Source organism: Alligator mississippiensis, chromosome 9 (assembly GCF_030867095.1).
Source record: "Alligator mississippiensis isolate rAllMis1 chromosome 9, rAllMis1, whole genome shotgun sequence".
NCBI classification, from domain to species: domain Eukaryota; kingdom Metazoa; phylum Chordata; order Crocodylia; family Alligatoridae; genus Alligator; species Alligator mississippiensis.
Window position 1 is genome coordinate 19,892,339 of NC_081832.1, and position 20,735 is coordinate 19,913,073.

Here is a 20,735-nt window from a genome sequence, read left to right on the forward strand (position 1 = left end):
GATCTATTATTGGTGCCCAAACATTGATCCACCAAAGCAATTTAAGCTTAATTTAGGATATGACAATCCTATCGGGCTGTAGCCTTTGGGACAAAGGAAATCTTTTCATGACTGGAAGAAATGTGGGGCTGTACATTTTATACTTTTCTCCTGTAGTGGTTTTTCTGGGAGTGCCTGGGGGAAAAAAAAGAGAAGAACCGATTCAAGCAAATGTTGGTGCCACTGAGTTTGTTCAGTTTTCTGCCCTCTTAATTTAAAACCAGTGATGCGTGTTGGCCATCTTACAAACCTCTCATACAGCACTGGGCAAGAGAGACCCCTGCTGGACTCGTACCACATTACAAACTCTGCTTCTCCAAAAAAGGCATTTTAAGAAGAGCACAATATAAAAAGTAAATTTAATTTGAAATGCTATAAAATACATCATATGTAATAGGAAACATGCCAGATTCTGTGAGGTTGGTTGTCTTTTTCATCTGAAATATTTATCTTCTGTTTTCATCTGTCCTTTTGTTCTGTTCCACATAGAGCTAGAGCCAGTTCCATGTTCTGCACTGGCACCATTCACACTGCAGTGCTGCGATAAAGCCAGTCACTGCTTTAGTAGCATAGAGCAGCTCCTCATCCTGATCATTCAAGAGATGCACCTCCCACCTGAGATGTCAAGCGCTCTGTGCCCAACCAGCAATACTCAAGTCTGCAGTCTATGTAAGATAACAACTGCTCCACTGCACAGAATCTGATCTTGTTAACACTAGCTGCGTAATTAAAGGTTCCCTGCTATACCTGGTCACTAGAATTGCTTACACTAGCTGCCAGCACTTTGCTGGATGCTAGAGCTTCTGTTGTCCGTGGGGCCTGCTTTGGGAGGCGAATGGGAACATAAACATTTGAAGCACAGTGCTCCTTGAGGTATTCTCCACCTTTTTCTTCATAATCCTTTCGGGTTATCCACCCTTCTTCACGATTCATGTACTCCAGAGCCCAATCCCGGGCACCATACCAGGCATCCAAAATAGGACTGGAGGCAAGGTGGACCTGTATGGCAAGAAACACAATAAAATGATCTTTGTCAACATGGGTGAACGCTGAAAAGGAATCTGCAATTGAAAACCCATAAGCCTTAAGGAAACAAGAAATACTTTAGTTTAATATGTAATTTGCATATTACATTATTTTAAACATTAGAGTTAAGAGCATGAGTAAGACTGACTCTGCTCTGGAAGTTTTGGAAGGATTAAAATATTCTTCTTTCACTAATGGCCATCTACATTGAGCAGGTTTCGTGAACTCTTATGAATAAAAGTGGTTCAATACATCCCATTCACAAACTATCACAGGACCAGGCACATCTGGAAACATAAGTTTAGAATAGCTGCTGGTGGTAAAATGCACTGGGAGCTTAAGACAGGAAGAGGAGAAGGCACTACAGATGCTGAATTAGAGCTAGTACTGTCCTGGAGAAACCTGTAAAGCACCTCCTTTTACTAGCACAGCCCCAGTAGATTCACAACCCCATTACTAATAATAAGCACCTAGGAGATCCAATGTGCTAGGCACCATGGTTGCTTGCAGACATTAAAAAACACCCCCCAAAATGGCACTTTACTTTAAACTCAGTGCACTCCCGTGCCAAGCCCAGCACATACCCAGAAGAGGTGCCAGAGTAGTTGACCAGGCTCGCCCAATGTCTGTATAGATCTGGCACTTTGGGGGGGGGATTGGCACTTCTCTAATAGCTGACTGAATCAGCCTTAGATAAAAGCACCAAAAAGCCCCACTGAAGCGCCTGATCTATACAGACACTGTAGCGCCGGGTCAAACTAACATGCTGCTTCTTCCGATAAAGTGCGTTTTGTGGGGTTTTTTTAACATCTGCCAGCAGCCTGTATGCTCACAGTATTCAAGAGGGATTGATGCTAATTGGTCTTTACTCCCTGATATATTTAGAAAAAACAGTGATGTTCCCATCTCAGCCTACATTTTTTTAGAAAAACAAGCCAAGCTCTTTTAGTTTCTTCTCTTACAATAAATTCTTGTTTCCCCTGGCCATCTTACTAGCTGTTCTCTGCACCTGTTTCAATTTGAATACACAATTCTTGAATATGGGTGACCTAAATTCTATGTGTGATCACATGAGTTTCCACAGCCAATGAAAGTACCTGGAAAGATGACTGGAAAGGTCTCATTTCAAGTAGTTCCTTTTGGATTCTGGCTTTCAGGCCGGGGTACATTGCATTTCCACCAGTGAGAAAGACATTCTGAACTAGCACATTCTGTTGCTCTTTGGAATACCTGCAGGAACAAAATACGTGAGTTCAATTTAGTTTTTGTGAAGAATCTCAATCGAGTGAATGTGACTAGCTCTGGAGAACATAAGTGTTTCAGTATCAAGTGAGAGATTGTTTGCAGACTTTGCTTCACAAATGTCAAACCCGGTGCTCATATTTGTTTTTCTGCAGATATCTAGAAATTTACTGAAGTGGCAGAGGAATCATTAAAAATAGGACCCAGTCCAGGAATAGTGTTAATCATATTCAACCCTTGCCAGAATTAAGCAGAGCTGAAACTAGAACACTTCTTTTAGGGCTGGATTGTTTTTCTGATCATATATTTTGGGAGTGACTTAATGTTGATAAAAAAAACATTTCCTTTCCTCTGGGTAGTGCCTGACCTATTTCCTTTATACTAATTTGGACTTATCTGGTCCTAGGTCTCTACAATCCACATGGACTGTGATTTCACGGAACAGTCCACAAAGGATCTTTGCCAACATCTCTCTTCATTTAGGCCAACACAAGATGACTACTGAAATGAGTAGCAATCTTATCCAGATTTGCATGGTAGTCTTCTGAACACAAAGACTTCTCTTTTAATCAGGTTTTTAAAAAGTGCTCTTTGACCACCAAAACAAAGATTCAACTAGTAGAATAAGTATGCTGTGGCACCATTAGGGTGCTCACCACTTAGTGGATTGGTGCAGGCGATGGATGAGCCTGCACAGTGAGCAGCAGGGAGACCCTCCTCCCCCCTTGGATAGCCATTTGAAGGGTGAAGGTGTATGGCAGTGCACCTTTGGGTGCCTGCTACTTTGAGGCTGAGAGCAGGCAACTGGCAAGTGTGGGCCACCCCTGATGAGGCAGCCATTCTAGATCCAGGCCCACAGGGCTGGGCCAGCAGCAGTCAGAACTCCGCCCAGGGCAAGGTGAACCAGTTGGTCACCGTTCACATGAGGGTTGCGAGAGGGCTCGAGAGGCTGTGCGCCTGCCACCCAAGGAGAGTGAGTATGCAAGCCTGATGGCTTATGCGGTTGCTGAGGAGAACAGGGTAGGTTGGGTGTGGCTCAGTGAGGGGCAGTATCCAAGAGGCCTAGTGAGAGAGGGCAGAGTGTAAGAGGCCTCAGTGAGGGGGGGCGGCGGGCGGCATGAATGAAGCCTGATGTGGCGGAGTGAATGAACAAATGACTGAGGCCTAGCAAGGGGCTGAGTTTGGCCCAGCCACAAGCCAGAGCATAGAGCAAATCAAGGATGCCATCTGTGAGGCATGGGACACGATAAGGGAAGGTCGGAGTCATGCACAGCACCTCCTGGCATCAGGGCAGTAAAATGGACAGCCTCCCATATTTATACACCAGTTCTGGGAACAGCAAGTCATGGCAGGCATGACGACAGACTGCCCTACTTAGGTGGGCAGGCCGACATGAGACCTGGCCCTGGAATGGCCCCCTGTCACATATGTAATCAAGCAAATACTGTAGTGCCACAAACTGTGACAACCAAAATAAAGAGACTTGTTCAAGGGAGTGTAAAGAACTTAAATATTCACATCTAAATGCTTTTTACTTGGAATTACACTAGGCTAAACCAAAAAGAAAACTTAATTCTGTTTCCTCAAAGCAAAGCTCCTGTGGCATCAAAAAGAGTAAACGGGAGCCCAACAATTTTGTGAACTCACCTGTCCAAGACATACTGCATCGTTTCTGCTATGCCAGCCTGTTCTTCTCCTATTAGTGAGGGTTGAAAAACAATTTCTGGAGCCCTGATTCTCTCCGTACCAAGAAAAAGCTGGTGGTACTCTGCCAGGTTAAACACGGGCTTTAAAAACATAAGATTTAGAAGAGTATTCCTCATAGGATATTGCCAGTTTTTCTAAGTAAGTTTTTATTTACCACTGTTTGCCTTGTTTCACTTCTTATAGGCAAACCTATTTTAGATCCTGTCCACCTTATGAAAGTGTATCATGTTGAAGAACCTGATTACAAGACAGTGGCCTTTACCAGCTCTCACAAATTTAGACTTGTAATATGGACAAGACAAGTTCAAGTTTTACCTCTGTTCCTGAAATGCAATACTGCTCAGGTTTTGAATGACTCTACAGCATACTTAAAGATAGGGTAAAACTATATTTAGTTTCATCAAACAGCAAGATCATATTGGCTGCTTACAGACATTTAAAAAAACCAAAAGAAAACTGCGCTTTACTGGAAGAAGCAGCGCGTTACTTTGGCCCAGCTCTGCAGTGTCTGTATGTAATCGGGCACTTCATTGGGGTTTTTGTTGCTTTTATCTAAAACCAAGTCAATCAGCTATTAGATAAAAGTGCCAAAAAAAGACGCACTAAAATGTATTAGTTGGGTGAGCTGGGTCCAACTAACACACTGCCTCTTCTGGGCATGCACAGGGCTTGGTGCGAGAACGCACCAAGTTTAAAATAAAGCACCGGTTTGGTTGGGTTTTTTTAATGTCCACAAGAAGCCGCTATGTTTTACTCATATTGAGGGACTACAGAGTTGTAATGCATAGTCTATCTATACTTTGCATCCCTTTCTGCTCATCTTTCCAGAAGGTGGTTGCTGGAGATATTAAAAAGCACCAGGTATGTAAAGGCTCTAGTTTGAAGAAAACTAGTGCAACTAAAACCTCCCTTAATGTGTAGTCTATATTAGTGCTCTCACTATAGCTGCCATCAATCGTACCGACAGTCAGAATTAACTAAGCCCTCAAAGCTAGCATAATAAAAGACCATCACACACTTGGGTTACATCCCAATTCAACCCTGTTACAATTGCATTTATGTCAAACCAAATGGTATCAAATTCTACAATTTAGGCACAGCTGTTTAATCCAGTTGTCTCTTCACTGTAAACATGGCTAAGCTCACTGGAAACCCTCATTCTAGCTGCAATCAACTGTCATCAGAACTTGCTAGCAGAGCTCCAGCACCAACATAAAAATCATGTTTTCATGATGAAGATAGAGCAGAACTATATTAGAGACATTGCCCTATGCTGGCTAAGAGCTTACTAGCACAGATTTGATGAGAGTCCTCAAAGAAAAACAAAAGGTTTGCCCACACTGACCAGGGAAACCATTCCAGAACACTGTTAGTAAAAACTACATTAAAAAAATCACTATAGTTAGCATGAGTTTGTTTCTTATGTAGGCAGGTCTGAAGTGACACACTGAAATCTAGTCATAGATTCATAGATGTTAGGGTCGGAAGGGACCTCAATAGATCATCGAGTCCGACCCCCTGCATAAGCAGGAAAGAGTGCTGGGTCTAGATGACCCCAGCTAGATGCTCATCTAACCTCCTCTTGAAGATCCTGTCAGGTGCAGTGTTATCAGCTAACTCATTCTAGACGTGTTCATACAGGGAAGTTAGGACATGCTGAGGTATGAATTCAGAGCACAGGATCTGTCACACTAATACCCTATATAGACATTCTTATTATGCACTAAGGACCTGTCTGGGCAGGAAAATTAATTCAGAGTGAACTGAATTCACTAAATTAAATCAAATTAATGTCACCTTAATTCCAAATACAGTGTAATTTAACAATCTACTTTAAAAATTAAATCAGATTCTCATTCCCCAAGCATTCCCTTGTAAACAAGTCTTTATTGCATACCAAGTGTGTCCATATAAGCTAAGTACAGACAGTTAAAAAGCCTGAGGCTGAATCAATTCAATCTTTGCAGGTTAGTTTAAACTGTGTAGATTGAACCACTAAGCAAGTGAACAAGCGTTCACTTTTGATTCTGGAAATGCATCCACATGCCCATAGCGGCCCATGCCAGAAGCCAAGGGACGCTCTCTGCTCCACTGGAGCAGCCAACTTGGGCCAAGGCTAGCTCGCCCACCCTGTAAGAGGTTTGTGGGGACTGTTAGTTAACTTGAATCTGGAAGGGATCTGGGACAGACGTTCGATAAACCAACTAAACCTAAATCAGTTATCTTAAACTGCTTTTGGCCATTTTGAAAGTGGTTTATATGCACTGGACTTGTTGTGTTATAGATTTGAACTGGTTTCTGATCACTTATACCAGTTTATGTGTAATTCCTGTCCTTAGCCATAGACAGTTAGTGAGAAGTAAATTCATACCATGCTTTACTGTACCCAGATTTACCCATGTAGACATTTGAAAGAAAACACAGTTAAACGACGCATCAGTACAATGTATTAAGCTGACAGGAAAAGGCAATAATCAATTCTTTTTTAAACATGACATCACATCACATATTTCTCTTGCATAAGTCATCACTTGCAAAAGCTTCTCAGAACCTGCAAATGATGTTCTCTTCACTAATTTTGTTCAATCAGCTTAAACATGCAAGATTCTAGTACCCCTCTGCCTTTCTGTTACGGCTGTAGTAGTAAACAAGTTCTGAAGTACGATCAGATTTTTCTGAGCAAGAAAACCATCTGCAGCTACAGTAGCTAGGACAGAAATAGGTCATCAATCTTGTTGCTCCAGAATGTAAACCTATCATCAACTATGGCTGGGAAGATGTTTACCTGATAGGATAATGTTTAGGGGGACTGTGCATTTAAAGCAACCAGCACTGACTATTATCGGAGACAGGAAAACAGCCTAGCTAGACAAATGGCCTCAACTGGTAAGGTAATGTATCTGTAGTAAAGAGTTATTATAGAAGTCTAACCTGCACTGCAGCAACAGGCTTCTCAACTTCAGGCTGTTCCTCAGCAAACAAAGGCTCAAATTCATTAATGCTGTCCACATCTTCCAGCGACTGTTCACTGCCCAGTGGGTCCAGTTCTGGGGTCTAGGAGAGGAAACAAAGAGGACCAGTTATTTCATGGAACACTGATGTGGCAGGTACATACAAAAGGATGAAGTTTTATAGACTCTGAGATCCACTTTGTGACTGTTGGGCCTACAGACATCAAGACAATGACTAGACTAAGCCAGAGAAAGGGACCAAGATGACACTGCCAACTCTACTAGTTTTGGTGGTATCCCCTGAATGAAATATGAGACTTGGGGTTTGGTAGAATGACTGCCTCTTCGCATGATTCAGCCCTATTCACTGAAACCTCATCTCTACAATGCACATTTTCTCAGATACTGAGGAAAAAAACAAAGCAGTGGAGTTAAAAAACAAAACAAAACAATGTTTCTTCAGTTTCTTTCTAACATCTGTTTGAGATGTCAGCTCAGAAATTAAGACTCCTATTTAATGGGCTGACCATTCATGCTGCTGAACCAGACTTATAAGAAGAGTGGTTGTGCTAACTTAAGCATACATTAAATCATATTAGAACAGCTTTTTAAGCTGGTTACATTTTGATACAACTTCCAGCACCTCCAGCTGCTCTATAATTATCACAATTTCTTGCCTTGTTTATGTGGGTCTGGAAAATAAACATTTGTTGGCTACAAATCTGCCACCCAAATCTTGGCAGCTGCCTATGTTCAGGCAGCAGCCTGTCTGTGCATTGGTTATGCCTTGAAGGCTACAAAGACCATTCTGTCTTACACAGGAATGAACATGCCACCAAAGCTCTTTGGTGCCTGCCTCTAAAGGCATCATTACCCATGATCCTACAGTATTGTTGTGAGAACTGGGAGTCATTTTTATGTTACCTTATTTACTTTAACATTAACAGTAATTTTGGTTTGGGGTTTTGTAACCAGGGAGTTAGTTTTGCCTGTCTCACACCAAACAGGTTATTTTTTAACATCTAGCAAATACCCAAGTGAAAAAGTATGACCTTTAAAATGTAAAAGCTTAGGTATGTTAGTAGCCTTTGTATTTAAAAAGAAAAAACCCTTTTGATTAACTTAGATGGATTTTTTTGCAGAGTTAATTCTAAATGGATGCTGTCAGTTTGGTCTCAATTTTTTAAACATACAAAAGAAGAAAAGAAATACTAGTAAAAGATAGGAAAGTGTGGTTTATGTAAAGGGCAGGCACAGAATGTAATTAACCACATCTGAATCCTGTCTTTCTTTCCTTGATTTTCTCTGCTCCTATCTTCCCGAGTATATTTTGCAGATAATTGTGGGTCTTCTCACACTAGGTATCACAGGATTATGTATTATCATCTCTTCTGCACAATGTGAATCATACTTGAAAGGTCAAAGGGAACATGGCTGCTAAGTTTTCAATAGACCAGTGAGACCCAGTTCTGTGCCTCTACTGCAGCTGACCTGTCTGTGCACTAACAAAGCAAATACCCTAAAACTGGAGCTCATGCAGTCTTAGTCAGTTGACCCCTAACTGGACAAGACTAGTTAGCAGACTGAGAAAAGTCAACTATAATTATTAGTGATGCTCATTTCACAATCCCTACCAAATGAAGCGCAGCCACTGCGTGTGCACATATTTGTAGATCTAGGGCAGCCCATAGATGTGTAGGTACCAGTTACAACCTGCTCCGTCTCCTTCTCTAATTTAATTATTCTTTCCTAGAACTCTCCTTTTGCCTTCTTTGAAAAAAAGAAAAGAAAAAGAAAAAAGAATCTGGCTTCAAGTTAGCCAATACTGCCTTTTTTTGCTACATGCTAACCAGAAAGGCAGCCCTGCTAGAAGTTTCAAGACTCATGCAGTCCTGAAGTGGCTGAAAGGACAGTGTGCTCTACCAGGCATTTTAGCAATAAGTCAGAACTAAGAGTCAGAATCAGAAACAAGATCTGTATCTATCTTTGCTGTTCGTTTTACTTGCCATTTGCGATCACTTGTCTTGTTGGTCTTATTTCTTCTCTTCAAGAAAACAAGATTAAAGACCAACAATTCTACCCCATCTCAAATAACTTTCCCTTTCTCCCAAAAGGAAAATTACCAAAAGGAAAACTACCACCACGTTTTACACTAAGACCCATCAAAATGAACTCCCCCCCTCTCTGACAAACTCTTTATAAGACATGTTAAAATGAAAGAAAACCTTACATAATATTTTACACTGCATATGCTTTACGTGTTTTTTCTTCTTTTTCTGTACCTTTAATAAAAGACTATGAATTTATGGTGATTGCCTGTCAAGGAACTAAGCAGGCAATGTTCAATACCCCAAACTTTGTTTGCCTGTTTAATGTTATGCTGTGACAGGGTCATGCTAAAAATCTCTCACTTTTTGGGCCCACTTTTTTCATCATATTTAATACAACAGGTGAATCTTGGTGCTGGTTTGGGATGTTAAGGAGGCATCTAGTAGTGGCCACAATATGCTGCCAAATGCCTTATATCAGTTTTACAGTATAGCCTCTTCCCTCATTGTGCTCCACTAAAGAGAAAGGAAAGAAAGTAATCATCCCCTCTGCACTTGACCCAACTAAACAACTCTCTCCTTTCCACATCCCCTTAAATAGCTTTGGGGGGAAAAAAAACTCTATCAAGTGTCCCATACAATTGTACATTTTAACTGACATTAGAAGCACAAACAGACTGGGATAACCAATCTGATTGTTGTATTGTGGCACAAATCTAAAGAATTAATGGATGTTTGAGGGGACTGAATTCTGAGAACAGCGGAGATTTTTAAATTTCAAGCAACTGCTATGAAGTCAGTTCTGTATCTTCCAATGGCTGAGCTGGAAGGTCAAGCTGGGAAAAGCAGTTGTCAAATTACCATAGTTGCAGTGTGTAAGAGTAGCTCAGCCATAAGGATAGTCAGAAGACAACCAAAACACACTTGCAGGCATATGTATGTTTTAGTGTGTCACATGCATTAATGAATTCTGTTGCCTTCACATTGTCCTACCTCTGGTTTGCTATCCACAACATCCACTTCAATGCTGACTTCTGCCTGCAGGATTTTCTGCTTGGTTTGCTCAATGGTCAGACTCAGCTTGTTGATGTAGGACTGCAGTTCTTCTGCAGAGTCCATATTCAGCTCCACCAGAGCTTTGTGAAACTGATCCACCTGACCATCTTCTAGCAGTTCCTGCAGACAGATCACACCATTAGGTAACTAGTTGTTGTGAACACTGCAAGTCAGTTAAACACGGTGAAATGCACTGGATGCTTCTCCTTAGCTTAATTCTGCAGAAGATTCTACCTGTTGTGACAGAGGCCTGTGGTCTTAAAAAGGAAACTGGTAACAGCCTTCAATGTCCTGCACAAGAGACAGTGCCACTGAGGATCTGGAGGCATCCACCAAGTCATGCATCTCTAATCAATTTTAACATGCCCATCTCCAGGGTACCCAAGCACCTGGAGTACAGTGACATATGCTCTTTAGATAACATTCTGGAAATAATATTCTTACACACGCACACATAATACTACACAGCAGACTTGTCTTCCATCACTACCTGCACATAGAGCAACCTGTCCAGCCTCTCTTGGTCAAGCTGCAGTTTCTCCTCCCGGCGGCGTGCATTCAGCTCTTGAAGTCGACGCAGTTGCTGCTGCCTCCTCTCCTGTTTCTCCTCTGATGTCAGTGTGCTGCCCAGGAGTTTGTTGGAGAAGGGCAGCTGCATCTTGTGAACATTGTTCTCGTAATACTCAGGAGACCTCCACTTCTGTAGTTCTGTTGAAGTTTTTTGAAAGCACAACTTTGAAAGCACAGCCTACTTGTCAAACTCATAGGACGTTTTACCTTGTACACACTGCATTTAGCAAGTTCAGACTTTAGAAAAGAGTAAGAGGTAAAAATCTAGTTTAGAAACCTTTTGAGACTTTTAGTCTGGAAACCCTGGACAGCCCTTATTCTCCATCTGCTCCCTCCTCAAAGTACCATCTCTTCTCAGTGTCAAAACATTAGTTATCACATTCAGTGCGATTATCTTCCAATCTGGCTTTTAGCCCCCTGAATCTCCAGTGTGCAAAAGACATGAAACTAGCTGTGAGCTGGACCTCTGTTCATTCCTTCTAAAGTTGGGAACAGCCTCTCTAAAATATCAGACTACTTCACAGAATTTTTTCATTTAAGAAATGTGAAAGAAGGTACATGAAACCTTCTTGCTCATCAAATGTGCTGTTTGCCATACTAAAACTGTGCTGTGGGTGCACACAAGCAGCAGAGAACAAAACTCATCAAAAATTGACTGGTTTATCACCACCAATGGCAAGTAGTAAACAAAAGCAAAAATGAAAGTAATATTATGATTTTTCCCCTCTGAAATAATCCAACTGATAAATTGAATTATTTCAGAGGGAAAAAATCATAACAGAATGTTTAAACAGATATAGTAAAGATGATTTTGAAATAAAATCAAAATCAAATTCTAACTTTAAACATTCTCTTTTTTTATGAACTCTCTTCCAGAAAGTGTTTTCACTGAAAATGAAAACAAGACCTCTGATTTCAATTGTGTCTACTTTAGCTTTGTTTTTCATTGCTGACAAAGGGTGCCAGATGAAGGCAGGAAACACTTTTTTCCTCCCATGTTAGATCAAACCAGGAAAGAATGATGGGAGGAAACTGTCTCCAAACTGAATTCCACACGTTCCGATGACAGAGCTGGGCAAGGGGCTGAGCAGAGACCCCAGTCTGGGCTAAAAGAAATCCCCAGTCACAACAAACTGCATAGCATCACAGGGAGTGGCCAATGGCACAGCTCTTGATCAAGATTTGTCTTAATCAAGACAAAGCTTTCAGTTCTGCCCTAAAACAATGGATTTTCAGAAATGGCAGATACAAACTACTAAAATGAACCAATGCTTCTTTCACTGATTAAGAGCTTGGCTTTGCTTGAACGTAGCCCAGCAATGCTCAACCAGGGTGTGACGAGATCCTTTTAAGGGTGATGCACAACTTGAGCACTGTTAGGTGTACAAGCACTGATTTACAAGATAAACCCTAAGATTTCAAATAGAAATCCAGAACCAAAACTATCCTACTGTAGTCTTTCTGAGTTCTATGCAGCAGAAGAATTGCTGTTATTTTTTCAACAGCCGAACACAGAAGCAAAAGCAAAAGGCTGACATTTTCTCAGGGGTGCCTTGGGTCTGACAAGGTTGGGGACCACTGCTGCAGCCTACACACACACTCCCCCACAGCACACAGCCCCCGCCACCAGCAACATGTCCTGGGGAAAGCATGTTGGCAGTACAGGAGTCTGCAGTTAATACCTCAATTAGAGTCAAAGTACATTTTCAGAAGAAAGCAGTGGGTTCAACAGAAGACAGGAATATTAAGACTTGGAACCACTCTATGACCGTTTTTCAAAATGTTCAAAACCCATATTTTATTGATTCTTAAAATTAGTAAAAACAATGACCTTTGTGGCAAGCAAAGTCAAGACCTAATATCTGACTTGCTTGTTACATCTGATTGGTCTACCTCTGCCTTCTTGAGAAGTAATTTAATATAATTGCTCCCAAAGCTCTCTTTTTCATTGACAAAATAGTTTATAAAATACACAAACACATATTAATTTGCAGTTCTTTGATGTTTAGGGCAATAATTACTCTTACAACACATTCATCTGATACTAGTTCCACTGTTTTGAAAGAGGGTAACATCAAAATTAAGTTGGCCATGTTCTATCCCTTTTTAAATCAGTATCAAAATTCTTGTCTTCAGTGAGAGCAGGTGCACACCCAGTCTGATCTACATTTTTATAGCCACAGATAATTATCTTTATGCTTTTTCCACTTAAAAGTTAAATATTTTTTAAAAACTATCTATTGTATTATTGTTTTATTATACTAGAGTATAATAATATGCTTCTTTTGCTATTGGACTTGTTACAACATAATGTGTTTTTACACATTTCAAATGTGACTTCCAATATGTGGTTCCAATATGTTGTAGATTTAATGTCAATGGAAACGGAATGCCCTGAAGGGAGCAATCTATATCAGGTGACGGGGGGGAGGAGGGGTGCGCATGTGGAGGGGGGCTGCCTGGGCACCAGCAGGGGGGGAGGGGAGAGGAGGGAGAAGGACGCAGGGGGTGCATGCAGCAAAGCTTGCCTAGTCAGGGGTTGTCCCTGCAGTGCTCCATGTGGGGCTGAGCCCTGCTCGGGGCAGCCAGTGCCATGCTCCCACCCACACCTGCCGACCCCAGCCCTAGCCAGTGTGCAGCTTCTAGTGAAGCTGTTCCTGGCATGGCTGCAGCCAGCCAGGCTCACATTGTCACCAGGAGGGGAGGGGAGGACAAGACAGCAGCACCCTGCCAGCTGCAGCCGCACCAGAAGCTGCGCACTGGTCAGTGCTGTTCTACTTCCCTTGCCTCCAGCTGCTGCTGCCCCTGCCACGCTGCTCTGGGCAGGCAGGGGGAAGCTTCAGTGGGAGGCTCCTGCCCAGCGCATGGAGCTCCAGCTCTTGGCCGCCCTCTGCCTGGCTCAATGAGCAGCCCCTGCAGGTGGGCAGGCAGAACAGGTGGAAGGTGACTGGAAGCTGGAGCCGAAGCTCCATGCGCTGGGCAGAAGCCACACGATTGAAGCTTCCCCCACCTGGAGCAGCGTGGCAGGAGCTGGAGGCGAGAGGAGCAGAACAGCCCTATAGGCCCCAGCCAGCACACAGCTTCCAGTGGGCCTGTTTCTGGTGCAGCTGCAGCTGACTGGGTGTTGCTCTGCTCCCCCCACCACCAGTGGCAGCTCCTCCTCCTACTCCTGCCGCGTCACTCCGGGTGGGCAGAAAGGGAAGCTCCCACTGAGGCGTGGGGAGCAGAGGAACATCCGACCAGCCGCAGCTGCACTGGGAACTACCCGCCAGAAGCTGCATGCTGTCTGTGGCCATGGCTGGTGGGATGCCCCAGTGTGGGCTGCCCCGGTAGGAGCACGTGGGACTCAGCCCCACGTGGAGTACTGCGGGGGCAGCCACTGGCCGAATTCAGCCAGTTGGCAGGCCATATCTGGTTGGTGGGTGGGATCAGGCTTGCAGGTCGTATTTTGCCCACCTGTGATCTATCCTGAGTTCATCATCTACCACACTGGACCATTTTGCCAGGCACTGACTACTCACATTTCTAATTTGCTGTACTCTGAACTGGACCATCCCAAAGAGCAGGTGCTGGGCATGATTGTAATTACTGGCCTTTTACTATGCATGGATGAAGGTGGAGAAAGTGCTGGGGAAAGCCAGTCAGCCTTCAGGAAGGCTGCAAGAATCTCAGCAAACAATATTTCTGCCTGCTTGGCAATGAAGAATGTAGAGGATAGGACTAAGTTTGAATGAAAACCGCATAGTAGCAAGTTACTGCTAGCCTTACCTTCTATGTAATCTTCTCCAATATAACTGTGCTCATGCAGTATTTCCTCCATGCGGCTGAGAGTTATGGCAGCAAAATGCCCAGGATATTTTAGCTGCAGAAGGCGCTGAAGATACACAGCTGCCTGGCATCCTCCAAGATTGATACGTTTGCAGTTTTTAGCATCTAATCTAATAACCCAAACAGAGAGACATTACTAAAACTGGAAAGGTTCATAACTGCAGAAGGATGACAAGTAATACTCAACAGTCTACAAGACAGAGAAATACCTAGAGTCCTTAAAATACATAGATACCCACTGATTCAGCAGGTCTGCTACCCTCACCACCTATAGGCAGCTTCAAAACTCCCAAGGTGTTTTTTTTTAAGAAGGGTCTGTGGTTGCAGAACTTTATAGTAGAAATATATCAAGGATGGCTGCCAGAACTGCTCTGTTCCTACTGAATGTCTTCAGTACCTATGAACTGAAAATCTTAAAAATGGTCACAAGACTTCTTGAAACACATACAGCATGTTAGTTTCAGCTCCATTAAAAGAATCTGGCAGCAAAGTAAAAGAAGGAGCAAAACTGATCAAGAAAAGTTTGAATAAAAGACCCCTGCGGAGGTTATTATACTACAATGAAGACTCTCTCACTACAACTCATGAAGTATACATCTTTACCCTATGTGTCATTAACCATGGAGAATGAGGGAATCGCTTTGCCAGGACTATTTTGTGAAAAAGAAATCTTTAGTGTTTTTGGTTAAGATGAAGACAATACTTTTTCCTACTTCAAGAAGGAGTAACTGATTTTCAGAGGAGACAGAAATGGTCTTTTCTGTTCCTCATCCTGTGAAATATTGCACAACTGTCCTGCTATATGACTAGAACAAGAATTTACTTTTTCTTGAAGGATCACAGGCCCACTTTCTTTAGTATATGGGCTAGCCTTTATCATTAAGGCAAAAATGGGATCTGAAATAGCATTTTCAGTCACCCAGAGTCACCTTAAAACACAAAACACATCCATTTTTTTTACTATGTACTGGACACCTGGTATTTTACTGTAGGAAGAGATTCTGTTCTTTTTCATATATGTGGATATATTTACTGACACATAATAACAACGAAGCTGCACCATGTATATTTTACAAAGATGATTTTTTTTCATTCTAACATTCACATTGTAGCTGAGGTTTCAAAATTTTGCCATCTCAGGTAAATGTCGTCTCTTGTTGTAAAATAAACTGGGCCTAAAAAAGTTCAGGTTTAAGCAAATGCTGGAACAAGATACAACATGGTACACTGACAGAACTTGTTGTCTCTGCCATTTGCACTTCAGTACTCAAAATACAAATAGATGTGCAGCACTGTACAGGTCTGTAACTCACCTTCCTTCCAAGACTGGCAAAACGTGTGTACATTGATAACCAGAAGAAATTATTAGACCACTACAAGGCCAGTTCTGCCTTTTGTTGTGGTAGAAGCTGTACAAACTATCCACTCCATAGGAAACCTTTGGGACCTGGTAACATTCAAACAGGAGCTCTGATATCATTTGTCTTGAATATAGTGGATTGCACACAGCTTCTGTTAAAATGATTGGATGGTCCACACAACCCTGCAGGTGATCAAGTGAAAGAGAAGGTAATATTATGGAGAGTAATATAATGGACATTCACTCTCTTAACACATGAATGAGATTAATAGTTGAATCAGATTAATACTGCCCATACATATCCTGCAAAACCCTGCCTTTTTAGGAAAAGGGGACCTGATCAAAGTGATACCAGATAGATCTTATCCTAACTATTTTCAACAGAGACCACAGAGTGATGACAGCATTTCATATCTTCAGCTGCTTAGAACTTCCACTGGTCACCCTTGACCTTTGCTGAAGGCCAAATAATTCACAGGTACCAGCAACAATGCAAAATAAAAACAGAGCAACGAAAAAGCATTCCACATATAAAGGACACAATACTAAACGCCAGAGCCCTATCTACACCATAGCTTCTACCATTAATTGAACTATACAAGGATCCTGGGAATTACTTTAGGAAAGACAACAGATTTTTTGAAGCGTGTGTAAATGACAAAGGCCCCTGCCACACATTACGCTTAAGACCTGATTAGCCAGTTAATTGCGTCTTAAGTTGCAACCCAGCCATATGTTAAAGCAATTAATGGTGTCATAAAACCGAAATAAGCCATAAAATGATTCCATAAAATATATGAAATAATTCTGGCTAGGTACAGACATTCAAAAAGCCTGAGGTGGACTCTATCTAAGGTATGTGGCTTTCCGTAAGTGGTGTAGTTTAGATAGGTAGTGAACAGGACTAGATGAGCTCCTGAGGTCCCTTCCGACCCTAATCGGCTATGTTTTGCCCCTTGGTGGCAGGGGGAGTGAGGACAAGGGGTTGGGAGGCAAATCTTAGACTGGGCTCTGCAATTTTAAACCAGTCTGTGTGCGCCAAACTTCTATTCTGTTATGGGTATAGACCAGTTTCCGATTACTTATACCAGTAACCGTACAATGTCTGTACCAACCTTGGTGGCTGGTTCCTATGACACCATTAATTGAACGTGCAGCCAGGCGCCCCAGCAGCTGATGGTGCTCCAGGCCGTAGGGTCACACTGAGCTCCTAGCCGTGGGAATTTGTTCCTTGCGGGTGCAGGGGGGAGCCTGCAACCACGATCCCGTGTCCCCTTGCGCCGGCGATAGGGTGCGATGGCATCTGATGCTGGATCCCACAATCGTGCCTCCTGCCATGTGCGTATGGTACGATAGCGGGAAGTGCCAGTGCGTGGATGGTACAAGGAGATCCAATCAGGTCTTTCCCTGCACATCTGGCAGGGGCCAGAGACCCTGACTTGCACTAGCAAACATGTCTCGGGCACTGAGGAGCCCGGATCTTGTTGAAAAGCAGGGGCGGACGAAGGATCAGGCTCTTCGGAAGAACTTCACAGAGCAGAAAAGGGCCGGCACATGTTAAGGGGCCTCCTCTTCAGCGAGCGCTGGGAACCCCAGGGGAGAAAGCAACCAGGAAAGGCCCCTTTGGCAGACGCCCTCTAAAGCCGCCCCCCGCAGGGCCCAGTGGGCCTCCCAAAGGGCCCCGGCCCCCGGCCCCGGCACCTGCGAGGAGACGCCGAGGCGCTGGAAGACGTGGTCGAAGAGCAGCTCCTGCAGCTCCAGCTGCACCGGCACGTCGCGGTCGAAGGGCGAGCGGAGCAGCCAGCGCAGCGGCTCGGGGCTGCCCAGGTCGTTGCCCACCTGCGTCTCGGCGCCCGCCGCGCCCCGCGCCCCCCGGCTCCGCGCCGCCAGCGAGCGGAAGCGCAGCAGCGGCTCGGCGGCGCCCGGCGCGGCCCAGCCCGCCCGCGTCTGGAACGAGCCGTTGTCGATCACCAGCGGCACCGGCTGCGGCGTCCGCACCGCCGCGCCCGGCTCCAGCACCGGGTCCGGCGCCCAGCGCGCGTCGCGGAACGGGAACACCCGCCCCGGCCCCGCCGCCATCCCCGGCCCGGCCCGGCCTAGCGCAGCGCCGCCTCCCGCCCGGCCTGCAACCGCGCCCGGCTCCTGCGTTCCGCTGCCGCCGCGCCGCGCCGCGCCCCGCCCCGCCCCGCGGGCAGTAGCGAAGGCCGCTCGGAGCCGGGGAAGGCGGAGCTGGCGCCGACGGGAGGAGCTGGGTGTCGCTCGGCCTCGTGCAGAAAGTCACGTGTGTCAAGTACACGCGGGCCCGTTTCGTCATGATGCTGTGTCGGTGAATACGTCCATAGTTAGGAACAAGAGCAGGATCTCGTCCCGCAGTAAAATACCAGAAGGGAGAAGGGAAAGCAGAGGAAAAAGCAGGCCTGCAGCTTGCTCTCCCCACTGGAAAGACCTTCGGTTTCTGCAGATGGGGCTGTGCGTCACCTCGAGACCCACCCGTGATCGTTTAACTAGCCGCCCTGGAGATCATTCAAGGCATTGCCGGTGACCACGGCCTTCGGTCCGTGCAGCTCTAGGGCAGTGTTTCTCAATCAGTGGGATGCGAAGGTTGTCGGTGGGACTTCAGCTCATTTGAACATTTCCATTCATGATTAATATGGTCCTACAATGCACGTAAACGTAAAAAAACACTTCTTGGGGAAAGAGGAGTTTTGTTTTTATCGTGGTGGGACCAGGGTTTTTTGACAAAATGGGTGGTGGGCAGAAGGTGCAAAAGGTTGAGAACCGCTGACGCTCGGGGGCAGGCTCTCGAGGTGATCGCTTGTTTTTCACCGCAGCCCAGAGGACTAGAAGCCGCTTAGCGCAGACAGTGAATGAGAGAAAGGATAACAATGCGAGTTCAGGACTTGGGGATTCAAGAGAAAAAGGAGAATCCCCTCCACTGTTGCTAGATGCATCTGAAGTCTAAGACAGCTTGCGGTCAACAAAATTAGGCTAAATTAAAGGTGCTCAATCACCAGTCCATGTGCCACATCCATCTTACAGAGCCATGCCATCTGGTCAGTGGGGCTCCCCAGGGGTCCAGAAAGTTGGTAGTGGGGGAGCAGCAGTAATTAACACTGCTACCTCCCCCCACCTGCACATTACCAAGCCCCAGATGATGGGATCAGGCCTCGACCAAGCCAGCCCTGCATGGTCAGGACCATGGACCAGATTCAGCCTGCAGACTGACTTGGCACAGCTTATCCAGCCTGCAGGGCCAAAAGGTTCAGCACCACTGGTCTGAATAAACAAGACGTGCCCAAAGAGGGAAAGTGAGTTGCCCAAAGTCACACAGCAATGTGTGACAGTTGACAAGAGAATCCAAGTCACTATTCAGTGCCTTCCTCACTGAATTATGCTAACTCTCTAACAGCAGTGCCTTTGTAGGAGTCTCACTCCTGGTCTCTCACCTCTTTAATCTCTGTCCATATTCATTTAATAATAATTCCATATGCTGTGAGCAGGACGTGGATCTGGAACAGACTATGTGGACAGATGGACTATGGATCCCAGGATGCCCAAGGAACGGTTTGGAGATGAGCCTGAGGAATGGAGTCGAGAGGAAGTGGCATTGGACTCAGCTACATATAGGTAAGAGGCTAATGCCAACTTTGTTATTGCTGAGGGGACAGAGGAAGTTACAGCATAAAGGGGAGAGGGTTTGTGGGGATGTACCGGGTTGATAAGGCAATTATTATAATGAAGGATACCAGTAGTAGAAGCCTTAATATTTCCCCTGCACCTTTCCTCCATTACCCTTCCCCTAAAACATGTTATCCCAGATGGATTTAAAGTGTGAGAAATATTAAACATACTACTAGTGAGTTATTCTAACAGTGAGTAAATGGATCACTGCTAAAAGCAATTACTCAAAGCTGAGATTACAGGAATAGAAAGCATGAGTCCCTGTCTTCACACATATAGCTCCCAGTTTATACCTCTGTCATACCAAAGTCTTGTTAGGTTGGAACAAGCACAGTAGCGTAGTCTTTAAAAGCCTGTATTCTGTAAGTCCCATTGGCTATAGAGAATGGAAAAAGTTCCTTGGTTGATCATTGTCGTACATGGCCTTCTGAGGGATGCATTGCAAGAGTGGGATGGAATTGAGGAGTCAGGGAATGCTGTTTTGTTGTCAGCAAACTTCATGTTAGTACAGTATCCTGGTAAGATTCACCGACTTTATACCCACTCCTGGCAGATGATGCTTGAGAATTTGGGTTGTAGTCACTGTGGTCATATGAGATCTTGGGAAAAGAGAAAGAGACAGGAGATTTGCATTCAAAGCCTCCTATAGAAGTCTCATATTCTTTTATAATTGTATAAAATCACAGCAAACAAATTGATTGCTATCCTTCCCATGGTATCCCAGTTCCTCATACGTATTTTCATGCAATGCAACTGTGGATACACAAGGTCACCCTTATTTGTCTTTCTCATCTTGATTTAGCTGCAGGGATGAGGGGTGCATTTTGTGATTGCCTGGGGAGGTTCTGCAAGCCAGCAGGGTCATGAGCTGAGTCCCATTAAAAGCTATCTCCTTTTTCTTTGCCATTGTTGTACAGGATGCAACATGCCACAGTACTAATTACTTCAAGTACATTGACATGCAAATGACAGTACAGTCTTGTCTTCTGTCAGTCAAATTAACTTTGCATAGCAATCCTGTAGCTGCTTACTAGACACGTTGAAAAGGGCAGTGGGCATTTGAAGGTTTCTTTAAAGGTTTTTTAAAATGGACACAGATGCCTTCTTGACTAAACATGCTAACAGTTAGGAATAAGGTCCCTTCTTGTCCAAACAGGTACACACCAAAAACTCCGTAGCCTGCTAGCATCATGTATTCTGCCTGTGCATCCCATGTAGGTGTTCATG

At 44.3% G+C, this 20,735-nt stretch overlaps 2 protein-coding genes across 5 annotated transcripts in view; one reads left to right on the forward strand and one right to left on the reverse strand.

The window, feature by feature from the left end:
- Positions 1–379: 379 nt before the first annotated feature.
- Positions 380–17,921, reverse strand: ACTR5 (actin related protein 5). Of its 2 annotated transcripts, XM_019484420.2 has the most exons (9): positions 17,529–17,921; positions 15,781–16,010; positions 14,408–14,577; positions 10,560–10,777; positions 10,007–10,189; positions 6,946–7,068; positions 3,955–4,094; positions 2,163–2,295; positions 380–1,038 (listed from the first exon to the last, which is right to left on the reverse strand). In XM_019484420.2, exons 1-9 carry the CDS (start codon positions 17,904–17,906, stop codon positions 781–783), a joined length of 1,833 nt encoding a protein of 610 aa, XP_019339965.2. In that variant the 5' UTR covers positions 17,907–17,921; the 3' UTR covers positions 380–780. The 2 variants fall into 2 exon arrangements, with proteins under 2 accessions (XP_019339965.2, XP_059589199.1); XM_059733216.1 differs by lacking the exon at positions 10,007–10,189.
- Positions 17,922–18,010: 89 nt separating this feature from the next.
- Positions 18,011–20,735, forward strand: part of ARHGAP40 (Rho GTPase activating protein 40) — a 96,596-nt gene continuing 93,871 nt past the window's right edge. The window contains exons 1-2 of one of the 3 annotated variants that reach the window (XM_059733211.1): positions 18,011–18,435; positions 19,328–19,454. In XM_059733211.1, the coding sequence (XP_059589194.1) occupies positions 19,366–19,454 (89 nt within the window). In that variant the 5' untranslated portion in view covers positions 18,011–18,435; positions 19,328–19,365. The remainder of the gene's footprint in view (positions 18,436–19,327; positions 19,455–20,735) is intronic. The other 2 variants (XM_059733210.1, XM_059733212.1) reach the window with 2 other exon arrangements.